Below are 13,018 nucleotides of genomic sequence, written 5' to 3'. Positions count from 1 at the left end.
CTCTGAGTTGAGGAAATAAGTACTGATCATAAAAACTGTTATGTCCCTTGATTAAAGTCAATGTCAGAGATTAGTTTACTAGAAATCCCGGGAAATGAAAAAGTTATTAAAAACAGTGCTTTGAGACAAAAAACCCCAGAGGTACCTAGATATATACTTAGTCATATAAGATCAATTCTTGTGTACATTCTAAGTTAAGCTTGTATCTTATGACTTACTATATAAAGATGGATCAAAAAATCTAAAATTTCAAAAGCATGAGATTCCTATGAAGTACTACATTTTTAAAATGTATTTTTGGGCTGAAGAGATGACTGAAGAGAAAGGCTAGGTTCACAACCAAAATAAAATTTATTTTTAAACATCACATGAACAATGAAAATTATATGTATTAATCTCTTGTGATTTTTCATGCACTGTGTAATGTTTAAGTTAGTTTGAGCACATTTATCTTCTCTAAGGTTAACATTTCTTTGTGATAAAAACTTTCAAAATATTGACTTTTAGCTTCTTGAGTGTATAGTCCGTGACTGTCATGTACAGTAGTCTCTCTCCTGCCATCACCGGGTACCATTAACAACTCCTTAACCCACTTAGCCCAAGGCTGGTGACCACCACTCTGCCTTCTTAGCTCCCCAGAGTGACACCATGCTGTCCTCAGGTTTGAGCCTGGGTTACTTCACATAGCTATTTTTAGGTTTCACACATATCACAAGTAACAGGATTTCATTCTTTCTAATATTATCAAGCATATCTTTGAGACACTGTAGTTATGTAGCTTGGGTGAATGCTGAGCACACAATCCTCCTGCCTTAGCCTGAGTCCTGGGACTACAAGCCAATTGCCATCACATACCAGACACCAAATTTGACTTGTTAACTGTAACGATTACTGTTGAACACAGAAAGCTCCATTTGCTGGAGTGTCTGTTGTGGACTCTGCCCTTATTCACCACAGAGAACCACTGTTCACATGTGTTTGCTATTCTTTCTCATCATTGGCCTCTATCATTGCTTCCATTGTTTGAATAACTTCCCCTGTGCACTGTGAAGGATCAAAGTATTAGCTTAGAATGCAGAAGACGAAGAAGCCCAGGCCTCAGCTAAGGGGTCAAATACTTTTTTTTTTTTTTTTTGGTTTTTCGAGACAGGGTTTCTCTGTGGTTTTGGAGCCTGTCCTGGAACTAGCTCTTGTAGACCAGGCTGGTCTCGAACTCACAGAGATCCACCTGCCTCTGCCTCCCAAGTGCTGGGATTAAAGGCGTGCGCCACCACCGCCTGGCTGGGGTCAAATACTTGTCCAGCAAGCTCAAGGTCCTAGTTTTGGTCCCCAGCACCGTGAACAACAACAAACAACAACAAAAAGAGGATTAGATGTAATTAAAGAAATTCTTATAAGTGTTTGTCACAAGTAAAGCAACGTGACTGTAATGCAGAAGTCCATTTCCTCAGACAGGGACAGCCCTACGACTTCTCCAGCGCAGGGACTAGAGACAGCGGCGGAGGTGTTTACCTATGTCCATGCATCCGCGTCATGTGCTCTTTCAGCAGTCCACTGAGGCTGTCAGATTATTCTCAGAGTATTTTTAAAAACATTAAGGAAATACCTAAGATTATGCTATAGTTTGGATATGAGCTCTCTTCCCTCTCAGGCTTTCTGTTGAAGGTCTCCAGTTTGTGGCACTATTTTGGGAAGCTGTGCAAACTTTGGAAGGTGATGCCTGGTTGAAAAGAGGTTAGGTTACTAGGGATTCTTAGGGTACATTTTGTCACAGGGCCCCCTTTCTCGTTTTCTGTTCCCATTCACCATGAGGTGAACGGTCTGTGCAGGAACAACAGAGGCAGGCTGAATATGTCCTTCCTCCATCTACGTGGAGGATATTTCCCCATACTGACAAAAAGTATGACCCAGAAGAGACTAGTCCCAGAGAAGTGGAGTTCACCGCTGTTAGATGCTACGCATGTCCACCACACGCAGGCACGCTACCAACTGACTGCCTGGAGTATCAGAAGAGACTGTTGACCTAAGTTCTGGACAATGTTGCAAGTGTTAAGGTTATGGAAATTCTTAGAGATGGACTAAACACACTTTTGTGTTTTAGATAAAACAGTTTGTGTTATCAAACAGAGGTGGTCTTTGGAGTCCAGGGGCAAAACCGTACAGTTTGAATAGGAAATGTCCCACGCAGGCACATTCTGGAAAGTTTGGTTCTTAGTAGTGGCACTATTTTAGCAGGTAAGGTCAGGCTAGAAGGACTAGATCACCGCGGTCTCGGTGACACAGTCTCGGTGCTCTTTATTGTATTCTCCATTTCTGGTACACTGTGATATCTCCCTCAGTATTGGTTTAGAATCAGTGGAGCCAAGATTATGGATAGAAACCTCTGAAACTTATATCAAGCCAAAAATAAAGTTTTCTTTTTGTTGTTAAAAATCAAATTGTTCTTTGCAATCATTGGTCACATGAAAAGTCTGAGACTATACCATACAGAGACTATAAGGGAAGCAGAGTAAGCTGCCATGCACTCTGTTTGCAGACTCTTGAGGACTGTGTATGTCTTTCAACCACAATAAAACTCAATGTACAAGGCTAGAGAGTTGGTTCAGTGGTTAAGAGCACTTGTTGCTCTTGCAGAGGACCTGGATTTAATCAATCCCCAGCACCCACATGGTGGTTCACAACCATCTGATCCAGGGATCCAATGCCCTCTTCTGACCTTTGAGGCACCAGGCACACAACTGGTGCACATACATACATGCAGGCAAAACACCCATACATGGAAAAATAATATAAAAAACCTCAATGTAGAATCTTGGTAGTTATTTTCCTTGAACTCAGAGATTAAATGTAAGTAATTGGAGTATTGATATCATCAAAATCAATATGGCATTCCTTCTTGCTACAAAGATATTTGAAGACAGTATATAGGTCTTATTTTTTTTTTTAAGTTCATCACCATTAATATTTCAAAATATAACAAGGGATCTAAAGTTCAGGTGGAGCCATCTTAGATTTAATTTCAACATGTTAGGAAGAGCAAAGACAACAAAATGAGAAACTACACATTATCTTAACGGCAGCAAGCAAATTCTGCATGTAATTAAATGTTTACTTCCCCAGTTATTTTAGAGCGTCTGAGGAAGCTGGTATATACTGACAGAACCCAAGCTACAGTGCTTTGACTGAGGATATTTTGATCTGAGATGGTGCAAAGGTCATAGTTCTAGTTTGGAACTTTGATTTTTCCTGGACTCAGTATGTGGCATGATATCCGTAACGCTGGGCACACCTGCCTGTAAGCCACGCAATCACAAGACGCCACTCATGCTCTGCTATGAGATTTGATAGGTGAGGTGAATTAAATAGAATTCTGATTTACATTTGATTGTTACTTTTCAAAATATTTATGTTTTATTTTATTTGTATGAGTGTTCTGTATGTATGTATATATATGTACACCCGGTGCCCACAGTGGTCAGGAAAAGGTGTCAGATTCCCTGGGACTGGAGCTGTAGATGGTTGTGAGCCACCATGTGAGTGCTGGCAACCAAACCCTCGGGTCCTCTGCAAGAGCAGCAAGTGCTTGTAACTGCTCACTACCACTCCAACCCATATATTTTCATCTTCGGATACAACTTTGCAAATTGAGGAGCAGCTATGCACCACTGCCTTTACTATGTTATGTGTAAGCAACAAAAATATTTTTTTATTTACTTCCAGTTGACAATTGGGATATACTGGTTTCTGAAGACTATGATCCTCTTTACTGTCTTAGGTGTTCATAAACAAGGAACTGTTATGCACATGGAATCCAGCATTTCTAGTGTTAACTACACAGTTGCTCATGACTGAAGGAGCACTGTCTGACCTGGGAGGCACATGTCATTTTTACACTCTTCTTGTCTCAGAAGAAGCTACAGACGACAGTTTTCCTCCAATTTGTGTCTCTAGCATAACACTTTATTGTCGTCCTCTATGCTCAGGAGCAGCTGAATAGAAGTCAACTTTAGCCTCTAAACTGACGTAGAAGAAATAATAAAGGCAGTATAGGAGATAAAGGGAAGAACATAGTGGTACAGCAGTTTTTAGGTGTGTGGCTATTCCAAGACAGAGGGAAACATTTGTGGCAGTCAAATTCTACTCCAATTTACTCCCACATTATACTCTTCCCAAAGAGCCACCCAACGTGGGTACTGGAAATGGAAATGGGATCCTCTGTGAGAGCGGTATGTGCCCTCAACCACCTCTCTCTCTGTAGTCCACATTTCCCCCCTTTTAAAAATGGTAAAAGTATATAAAGCTTTTTCCTCTAACTTAAAAAAATAGCATATTCCTCTGTGACCCACAGTTACCCCCTGTGCAATGGTCCATCAGAACTTTCATTCCCAAGTATGACTTAGTACCTGTGGATGGTTTTACATGTCAGCTTCACATATCTTAAGTTGCTGAGAAGGGATTCTCAGTCGGAGATAGCCTAGATCAGGCTGGCCTTCAGACATGTTTGTGGGAATTGTGATTGCTAACTTATCCAGCCTACTCTGGGCTGCATCATTCCCTGGGCAGGGGTACTAAGGAAACAGCATGCAAGGCTGTATTTATTCTCTCTGTGTTTCTAACTGGGGGTATGATCTGACAAGCTGCTGGAGTTCCTGCAGTGATGGCTATAAGCTGGAATTGTAAGCCCAATAAACCAATTTCTCTTTAGAGTTCCTCTTTACCAGGGTATTTTACCCTAGCAATAGAAATTACATTAGCACAGTACCCACTGATCAACTGTGCAGGTTTAACTGTCAATTTGGTTCAGTGTGTTTTATAAAAGAGGTGTTTCTAATAACGTAACATTTGTATATTGAGATTTCTATGTCTGTAATACAAACAAGGTCCAAACAAAAGTGGACAATCTTCTGTAGAGTCTGCACAGTGAAGCGCAATGAAGTTCTACACAACTATAGAGTCTGCACAGTGAAGCACAATGAAGTTCTACACAACTATAGAGTCTGCACAGTGAAGCACAATGAAGTTCTACACAACTATGGAAGCACAAGTGGAGTTTCTGTCCAGAGACAGACACAGTTTTCTACTGAGAGACACCAAATCATTGAAGGACAATTAATTATCTAATGCATAGAGGACTCCACCTAAAATTTCTAGCTATAGTACTTTGGTGGTAGAGTACTTGCCAAAATGTATGAGGCCATGAGATCAGTGACTGGCAGCACCAAAAATCTGGGTATGAAACACATTGCAAACTCTACCTTTTACTGAAACACAAAAAGGAAGCATTAAACTTCTTTTATTTATTTATTTATTTATTTACTTATTTATTTATTATGCATACAATATTCTGTCTGTGTGTATGTCTGCAGGCCAGAAGAGGGCACCAGACCCCATTACAGATGGTTGTGAGCCACCATGTGGTTGCGGGAATTGAACTCAGGACCTTTGGAAGAGCAAACAATGCTCTTAACCACTGAGCCATCTCTCCAGCCCCAGCATGAAACTTCTTATACAGTAGTCCTGCATTATGATTTTACATTTGAAAATTTATTTATTTTTTCAATGTTCAACAAGAGTAATTCTTGTATAACTAAATTTATAGTTTCGGACATTACCCACGTAGAGACTGAAGACAACTCTTCAAGGGAAAATCACACTTGAGGTGAATATTATTAGCACCACTAGCTATCTGTCCCCCGTCTGAATTATTTAAGCCATAATTTTGATCATTCTGACTCCCCCTTCTTCCTTCCTCCTGGACAGATATCTCCAATCCATCGTGCACATACACCAGCAACTGGTGATGGTAACATACGGGGAAGTCTGCTCTATATTTTCTGACAATACTGAGTATGAGGCCTCTAGAGGTGGGGCAGACTGGGGACTTCTTTCACATTACAGTCTAATGCACAGGAAACCAAGTGCACAGTCATGGCCGCTGTGGTTACTGGGCAGGGACAGGGCTGGGGCATGAAGGGACAGACAGGCTCTTTGATATGGCAGTCAACACATTTGATGAATCAAAGTCATAAATATGAGTACAAAAGAGCTATTTTCTTTCATTTACTGCAGAGTATACTTCCTTATTCCACTAAATAAAATGGACAAAAAATTCGTATAACCCCCAAAACAGTTAGTTCATCAATCTGAAATTCTTCACTATGACGAAGTCCATTTCCCTGACATGATGATCCTGAGCCCCACTAAGAAACCCAGTGACAAAGGAAGAGAACCTCTTGCTTCATAGCTGACAATCAAAATACAGAGAATGTACACATGAACCTAACTGGATCAGCTACAACTGAGTGCTGTACTAGTCTCTGCCTGACTCTGAATCAGAGAACACAAGTATGTTCTTAAACGTAAAGTGGGACGGCTAGCTGGTCCATCTCCCTACAAGACTATGTATATCCACACGTGACCCCACGTGCTGTATCCAGAAAGACTATATATTCACACGTGACCCCACGTGCCGTATCCAAAAAGACTGTATATTCACACGTGACCCCACGTGCAGTATCCAGAAAGACTATATATTCTCACATGACCCCACATGCCGTATCCAGAAAGACTGTATATTCACACATGACCCCATGGGTCATATCCAGAAAGACTATGTGTAATTCACACGTGACCCCACGTGCCGTATCCAGAAAGACTTTGTATCACTGACACATGACCCCATATGCCATATCCAGAACATGAAAATTACTAAAGGTTACCAGGGACTTCAGAGAGAGGACAAAAGGAAGGAGGACTGATTGTGTAATGAAAAGAGAGTTTCTATTGGTGGTAATGGACAAGGTTGGAAGTGCTGTGAATATAATTAAAGACACTTAAAATAGTTAAAAGGATACACTTAAGTTTATGTATCTCTGTATCACAACAAATAAAACATTTTGACCATGAATGATTTGTAACATTTCAAAGTTAGTTAATAGGAATTATAGTTAATTTAGAATTTATTTCCTCCATATAAAATGATTCACTAATTCTGTACTTTTTAGATCAGAGTTGGGATAAAAAAATGCCCAGAGCATAATGGCAGAAAACTGAAAAAAACTCAAAATGAACTCCTTACTTTAATAGGCTCAGGCTGCATCACAGGTGCAGGCATAATGGCGCTGGAAGCATAGACCTGGTGGTATGCTGCTTGGACTCCGTGGTCAGAGTATGGCTGTTACAGAGGCAGTGAGGAAATGCGAGGAGAGGAGAGACAAAAACAAGTATTACTTTCATCTATTAAAGTATTCATTCAGTACTTTCTATGTGAAACACCTTTTGGCACATACAAAAACCCATTCACTATGTTTAATGAACTTACAGTCTGATGAAGAAACAGACACTACTCTAAATCATCCCGTGTCCTGTGAGTCATGTGTATGATGCATGGGGAATAATGAACACTCAAAAAGTACTAAAAAATTATGCTTATGAAAATTGGGGAGGATGGTCATGAAATATTTCCCAGTGGCACTGATGTCTGATTTAAAGACCTGGGGACACAGTGAGGGACAACCTAAGTAAGACACCTCTTTTGGGAGGCCTACTTAGGTTGTTTGATAGGCGGGATAGAACATGATGTACTAACAGGAGAGCAATAAACAGAGGGCAAATAATGTAAAAGTATACTTAAACGGTAATCAGCGCAGGTGAGGGTGTGGGGAGAGAGGGACCTTGTACTGTTGGTGGTAGTGTAAACTATCACTGTGTAAACCAGTATAAAGGTTTCCCAAAAAATAAAACCAGAAGTACTATAAGACTTAGCTACGCCAACCCCGGACATGTAGCAAAGAGAGTCTATATCATACACAGAAATAATTGCATAAACATTTTATTGTTGGTCTACTCAGAGTAGAAAAGAAATGAATCAGCCTGGTTATCAACCAACAGATGAATGGATAATGAAGTAGGTTTATTTAAATCAACAGATTAAAAATATTATCTAAAATATACTAATTATTCAATCACTGAATTTGTAAACATTTTAACACCGTGTCTTTAAAACCTGATGTCTAGTTTACACTCACAGTGCATCTCTATTTGCTCTTCTTCCCTTCCGGGGCTCAACTGCTATAGGCAGACAGTGACTATTATCTCGGGTCCTGATGCTGACATTAGAGATATGGCCTGGATAACAGCAGACTGAGTATGAAGGGTGAAAGAATGGAGAACCAAACATGAAATGATGGGGAGCAAAAGCCAGTTTCCAAAGGGAAAGAAAAGCTGGAAAAGGAATTCCACGAGAGGGCAGTGCTGTGTAAACAGGTGTCACAGATCACGGAATCCGAATGGTGTTTGGGAAAGGTTAAGTAAGACTATAAAGGAAGGAAGGAGTTTAGTGACTGGGACGTCACTAAGGAGCCTTCTTAAAGGCAGCGTATGCAGCAAGATAATGAAGCAGACCTCACAGTGTGGAATAAAATGGAGCTGAATTATAAATATTGAATACAGCCTATCTTTTCAAGAATCTTAGTTTTGAAAGCTAGAAGAGAATTAGGGGATCTGGGGACGAATGTAAAAAGATAATAGCTACTCTCAAAGGTGCTACAGATAGTCAAAGAATTTTGTATCAAACGGCTTTAATCTTTAAAACTGCAATATGGTTTCTTGCTGCCTTCACTTCCACGAATAAACTCATTATGAGAACAAGATCGTGAAAGTTAAATAATTCCCTTAACAATCACAGTAAAGCGGTGAAGCTCTGAACCAATGGAGAGACTGACTCCAGTACAAGAAGGAAGAATGGACCACATGATGCCCTGAGACCCCTGAGAGGAAGAATGGACCACAGGATGCCCTGTGAAGGCTTCCAGAGCACAACAGATACGAACAACTTTGGGCAAGAACAAGTTATCAAATAAATATAAAAACTGCAAGGCTGGATTAGGACCTATTTAAATTTGTATGCTGGGAGCTGGAGGCTAAGCTAGTTTCTGTGAATTGGTTTCAACTTCCATGGAAGAGAAAGTACAGATTTACTTTAAGACTGAGATGGGGGAAATCTGCAGTAAGTAATAAAGTCATGGTAGAAATCTGATGGTGATTGAAATAAGTGATTAAATGTTAACATACTTGTTTTTATTTTTTTAGGACACCTGATCATAAAATTCACAACAAAAGCCCTGCAGGTTTTAATTGTGTGAAAAACTCAAACTACAAACCATTACAGTCTATATATTAAATTATGTATCAGTAAGAGTCTACATTCTGTTGGAAACAGACAGGCACTGTGAAGTGTGGGAAGTGCTAGTGACAGACACAGTCACAGCAGCAGCTTTAGGGAACTTCACAGGTCAGATGGGGTCTCACAGCAGTCCTGAGTGTGGTCAGAGCCCTTAAGGAGGCTCTGGTGAAATATCTACTGTGAAAGGATTCTTACTTTACTCCCACCTCTAGGCAAACCAGAAGGCAAAAAAGCCAAAAACCAAACAAACCAAAAAACCCAACAAAAAACAAAATTTTGAAAATTCATTATCAATTACCTATGTAATAAATTGTTTATATTATTATAGAAAAAATTTTAAATCTTTCATTGGCTTAAAGATTATATGCTTTTAACTGACAAATTATTAGCAACAACACAGATGGACTGACAAGCAAATAAGAAGACACTGGGAAAGTGATTCAGGGGCATGACTGAAAACTCTGAGACGAAGTGACACTCTTAGAATAAAAGTGGCAGACACAAGTAAATCAGGGAGAACACAAAATCAGCAGTTTTCATGACGCTCTTCAACGAATAAAGAGAACTAAACGTCAATACAGGCGGCTCTACACCACTCACTCACTTTCCGACACAGCTGGGCATGTCCTCAGCTAAGCGCATTTTCCTAGAGCCCACAAGGCCCTGGGTTCAATTGCTAGCACTGAGCAAACGACCAACAAAGGAAAAGATGAGTGTGTACCTCTGGGACGGAAGCTTCCATCAGGGACAGTGCAGGAGGGACACAGCCACCATCTTGTGCGATTTCTACCGGCTGATAAATAACTTCAGATGGCTGCAGATATAAGAATGGAGCAGAAGAGGCAGGGGACTAAAACACAAAACGGTCCTCGTTATTCAAATACGAACAGTGTGCTAAGCCAAAAAGACTTACCCTAAAATAAAAAAAAATTTGTTGCATATTTTTCGAAAATTATTTTTCAAGGATAGTATAGAATTATCTTAGAAACAGACTAGGAAATCAGAGTTCTCATATATTTCAGGTATATAGGTGTTATTAAGTAACTTTATTAATGGCAAGTACTGAATGTTTATTGTGCCTCAGAGTCTCATATACAAACAGATAATTATAGATATACTACTGTCACTAAAAGTTATAGTAATATGGCCTATCATATTTAATTTGGTGTAATGCCTACTGTCAATTTTTGGACTAGCTGTAAGAAAATGCCACTAGATAATTTTTTTTGGTAGTATAGAATCTCTAAGAAAAAAATGGAAAAAAGAGTACAGGTTGAACACCTTTGAGGTGTCATAATTTAGAGAGGATTTTGGGTTAGGAGTGTTCATCCAATAATAGCTATGTAAATATTCCCAAATTCCAAAATATTAAAACAGTTTTGGTCTCAATAGTTTCAGATAATGAATACTCAACCCGTTTTTATTTATTTTATCTGAGATAAACTAAAGCAAAATCTGAAATGAAGCTAGAAAAATAACGAAAGTAACGATTATTTTTTGTTTATATATCACACCTTTATAAAACGCTTCCCACTAATATAATCTCATTTCTTCGTCCCAAACATCATGGAAGAAAACTTACAAGGCTCTACCATCACTACATCCATCTTACAAATGAGGAAGCTCTGAGGGAACTGCAGGAAATGTCACTTCTTACACATTACAAAGGAGGACAGAGAGCCCCGCAGTTACAGGAAATACGGTTAGAAATAGAAGAGGAAGGGAAGAAGCCTACTTATCATGACTTTAGTGTTCAAAGGTTTTTTTAACTGAAGTACAGTGAAAAGAAAGACTTTAAATCAGACACTGTAGGTTGACATTTACCTGGGGAACCCCCCACTGCCACTGCCCTGGTAAACACTGTGCCGGGGCCTACAAGGAGAAACAACAAACACACAAGTAGGTTACACACAGGCTAACTAGACATTTCCATGTAAAAGAACGAAGCTGAATTTTCAAGACATATACAAAAGTTAACTCAAAATGGATTAGAGCTCTAAATACGGAGGCTAAAATAATAGAGTTCTAATGAAAAAATTAGAATATGAAGGTAGAAATTTTCATGACTTTGAATTCGGCAATGTTGTAAAAGTTATGCTTTAAAAATATACAGAACACCTGGATGGTGGTGGCGCACGCCTTTAATCCCAGCACTCAGGAGGCAGAGGCAGATGGATCTCTGAGTTCGAGGCCAGCCTGGTCTACAGAGCTAGTTTCAGGATAGCCAGAGCTACACACAGAGAAACCCTGTCTAGAAAACACCCAAAATGAACAAACTATGCCCCCACAGCCACATAACAAAGAAACAATACTAACAAGAGCTGGATAAACAGGACTTCATTAAAACTCCTAAAATTTTGAGTGCTATAAAGAGCACCATCAACGAAGTAAAATTTAACCCAGAAGAGGTGAGAAAATATCTATAAATCATAATTTTATAAGAAAATTTTATCAAGAAAGGTTATACAAAAAGCTTTATTTTTTTTTGTGTGCAATACTGGTGATTCAACACAAGGCCTAACAAATACTTTGCAAGCATAAAAGAGCCATACTCTAAGTCCCCCCAAAATATACAAACCTTTTTTAAGGCTATAGGAATAAAAAAATCCCTTTTTGTGCTTTTCAGTTTACCATAAAGGAGGCATGGGAAGAGATACGCAATGGGATGGGATTTGAATCAGTTTTGCATTTGAAAGAGTGCATAGTTAGAGAAAAGGAGGTGGTTATTTCTCTAGACTGATCTTACCACAGACTTGCTATACTCAACCTACAATTATTTGTATTTCATTACGACACTTCCACACAGGCATATGATGTACGTTAATCATGATCACCCTTATGCTCTTACTATCTCATCCAATTCTTTTTCCTTCTTCTTTTCCACACTTTGCAGTTTCTAAGCATATGAGAGAGAAGATATGCTTTTCTCTGACTTGCTTCTGTGGGTCTGAATTACTTCATAACACGATCTAAGATCCTGCAAATAACATAATTTCATTCTTCTTTATAGCAGAGTAAAACGCTATCATGTATATATATGCTACTTTTCTTTATCTGCTGATTGACTTCCAGGTAGATCCCATACACAGGTGTGAACAACTGAGTCTTAAGTTAGTTCTGATCTTAGAAGATGTTCCATACTGATTTCCATGGTGGTTACACTGACTTACAGCCCTATCAGCAGTGAATACAGCTTCCTTTCCTCTATATTGCTTCCAGGATTATTTGCTGTTTTCTTAATGGTAGAAAGAAGAAAAAGACCAAGTTTTTTCCTTTAAAAACATGGTTTTGGCCGTCATTGAAACCTCAGCATCTTCTCACCATCACCCAGAGGGCAGCTGGTTCTCAGCTGTTCCTGGTTTATTTCTGGCACCTGCTAGTAAGGCCTGGAGTAGTATGCCATCTTAGTCTCCATAAAGAATGTCTACAATAGCCGGGCGGTGGTGGCGCACACCTTTAATCCCAGCACTCGGGAGGCAGAGGCAGGAGGATCTCTGTGAGTTCGAGACCAGCCTGGTCTACAAGAGCTGTTCCAGAACAGGCTCCAAAACCACAGAGAAACCCTGTCTCGAAAAAACAAAAAAAAAAAAATGTCTACAATGCTGATAAAAACTGAAGGAAACTAACTTAAAAATAGACAAATGATGTGAACAAAATTTCCTCCACAAAAGCCTATGTGTATGTCAATAGTCAATAGTGAAAAGACGCCTGCTATCACTAATCCTTAGAGAACTATGTCTCAAAACCACCAGTGTGATACCATTTGGTGCCCATTTTGGCTACAACCAAAACTGCAGAGGTGGAGCAACTGCAGCCTTTCTGCCTGCTGGTAGG

General features: G+C 39.5%; 1 protein-coding gene across 1 annotated transcript in view; it reads right to left on the bottom strand.

The window, feature by feature from the left end:
- The window catches only part of Boll (boule RNA binding protein), a 66,736-nt gene that overhangs the window by 18,060 nt on the left and 35,658 nt on the right, over positions 1–13,018 (bottom strand). Inside the window, exons 8-10 of the mRNA XM_075956336.1 lie at positions 11,009–11,056; positions 9,906–10,034; positions 7,079–7,174 (exon numbers count right to left, since the gene is read on the bottom strand). Of these exons, the coding sequence (XP_075812451.1) occupies positions 7,079–7,174; positions 9,906–10,034; positions 11,009–11,056 (273 nt within the window). The remainder of the gene's footprint in view (positions 1–7,078; positions 7,175–9,905; positions 10,035–11,008; positions 11,057–13,018) is intronic.

The sequence above is a fragment of the Microtus pennsylvanicus genome, chromosome 22 (genome assembly GCF_037038515.1).
Source record: "Microtus pennsylvanicus isolate mMicPen1 chromosome 22, mMicPen1.hap1, whole genome shotgun sequence".
NCBI classification, from domain to species: domain Eukaryota; kingdom Metazoa; phylum Chordata; class Mammalia; order Rodentia; family Cricetidae; genus Microtus; species Microtus pennsylvanicus.
The sequence above is the reverse complement of the archived record's forward strand: the minus strand, read 5'-3'. Positions and strand labels throughout refer to the sequence as shown.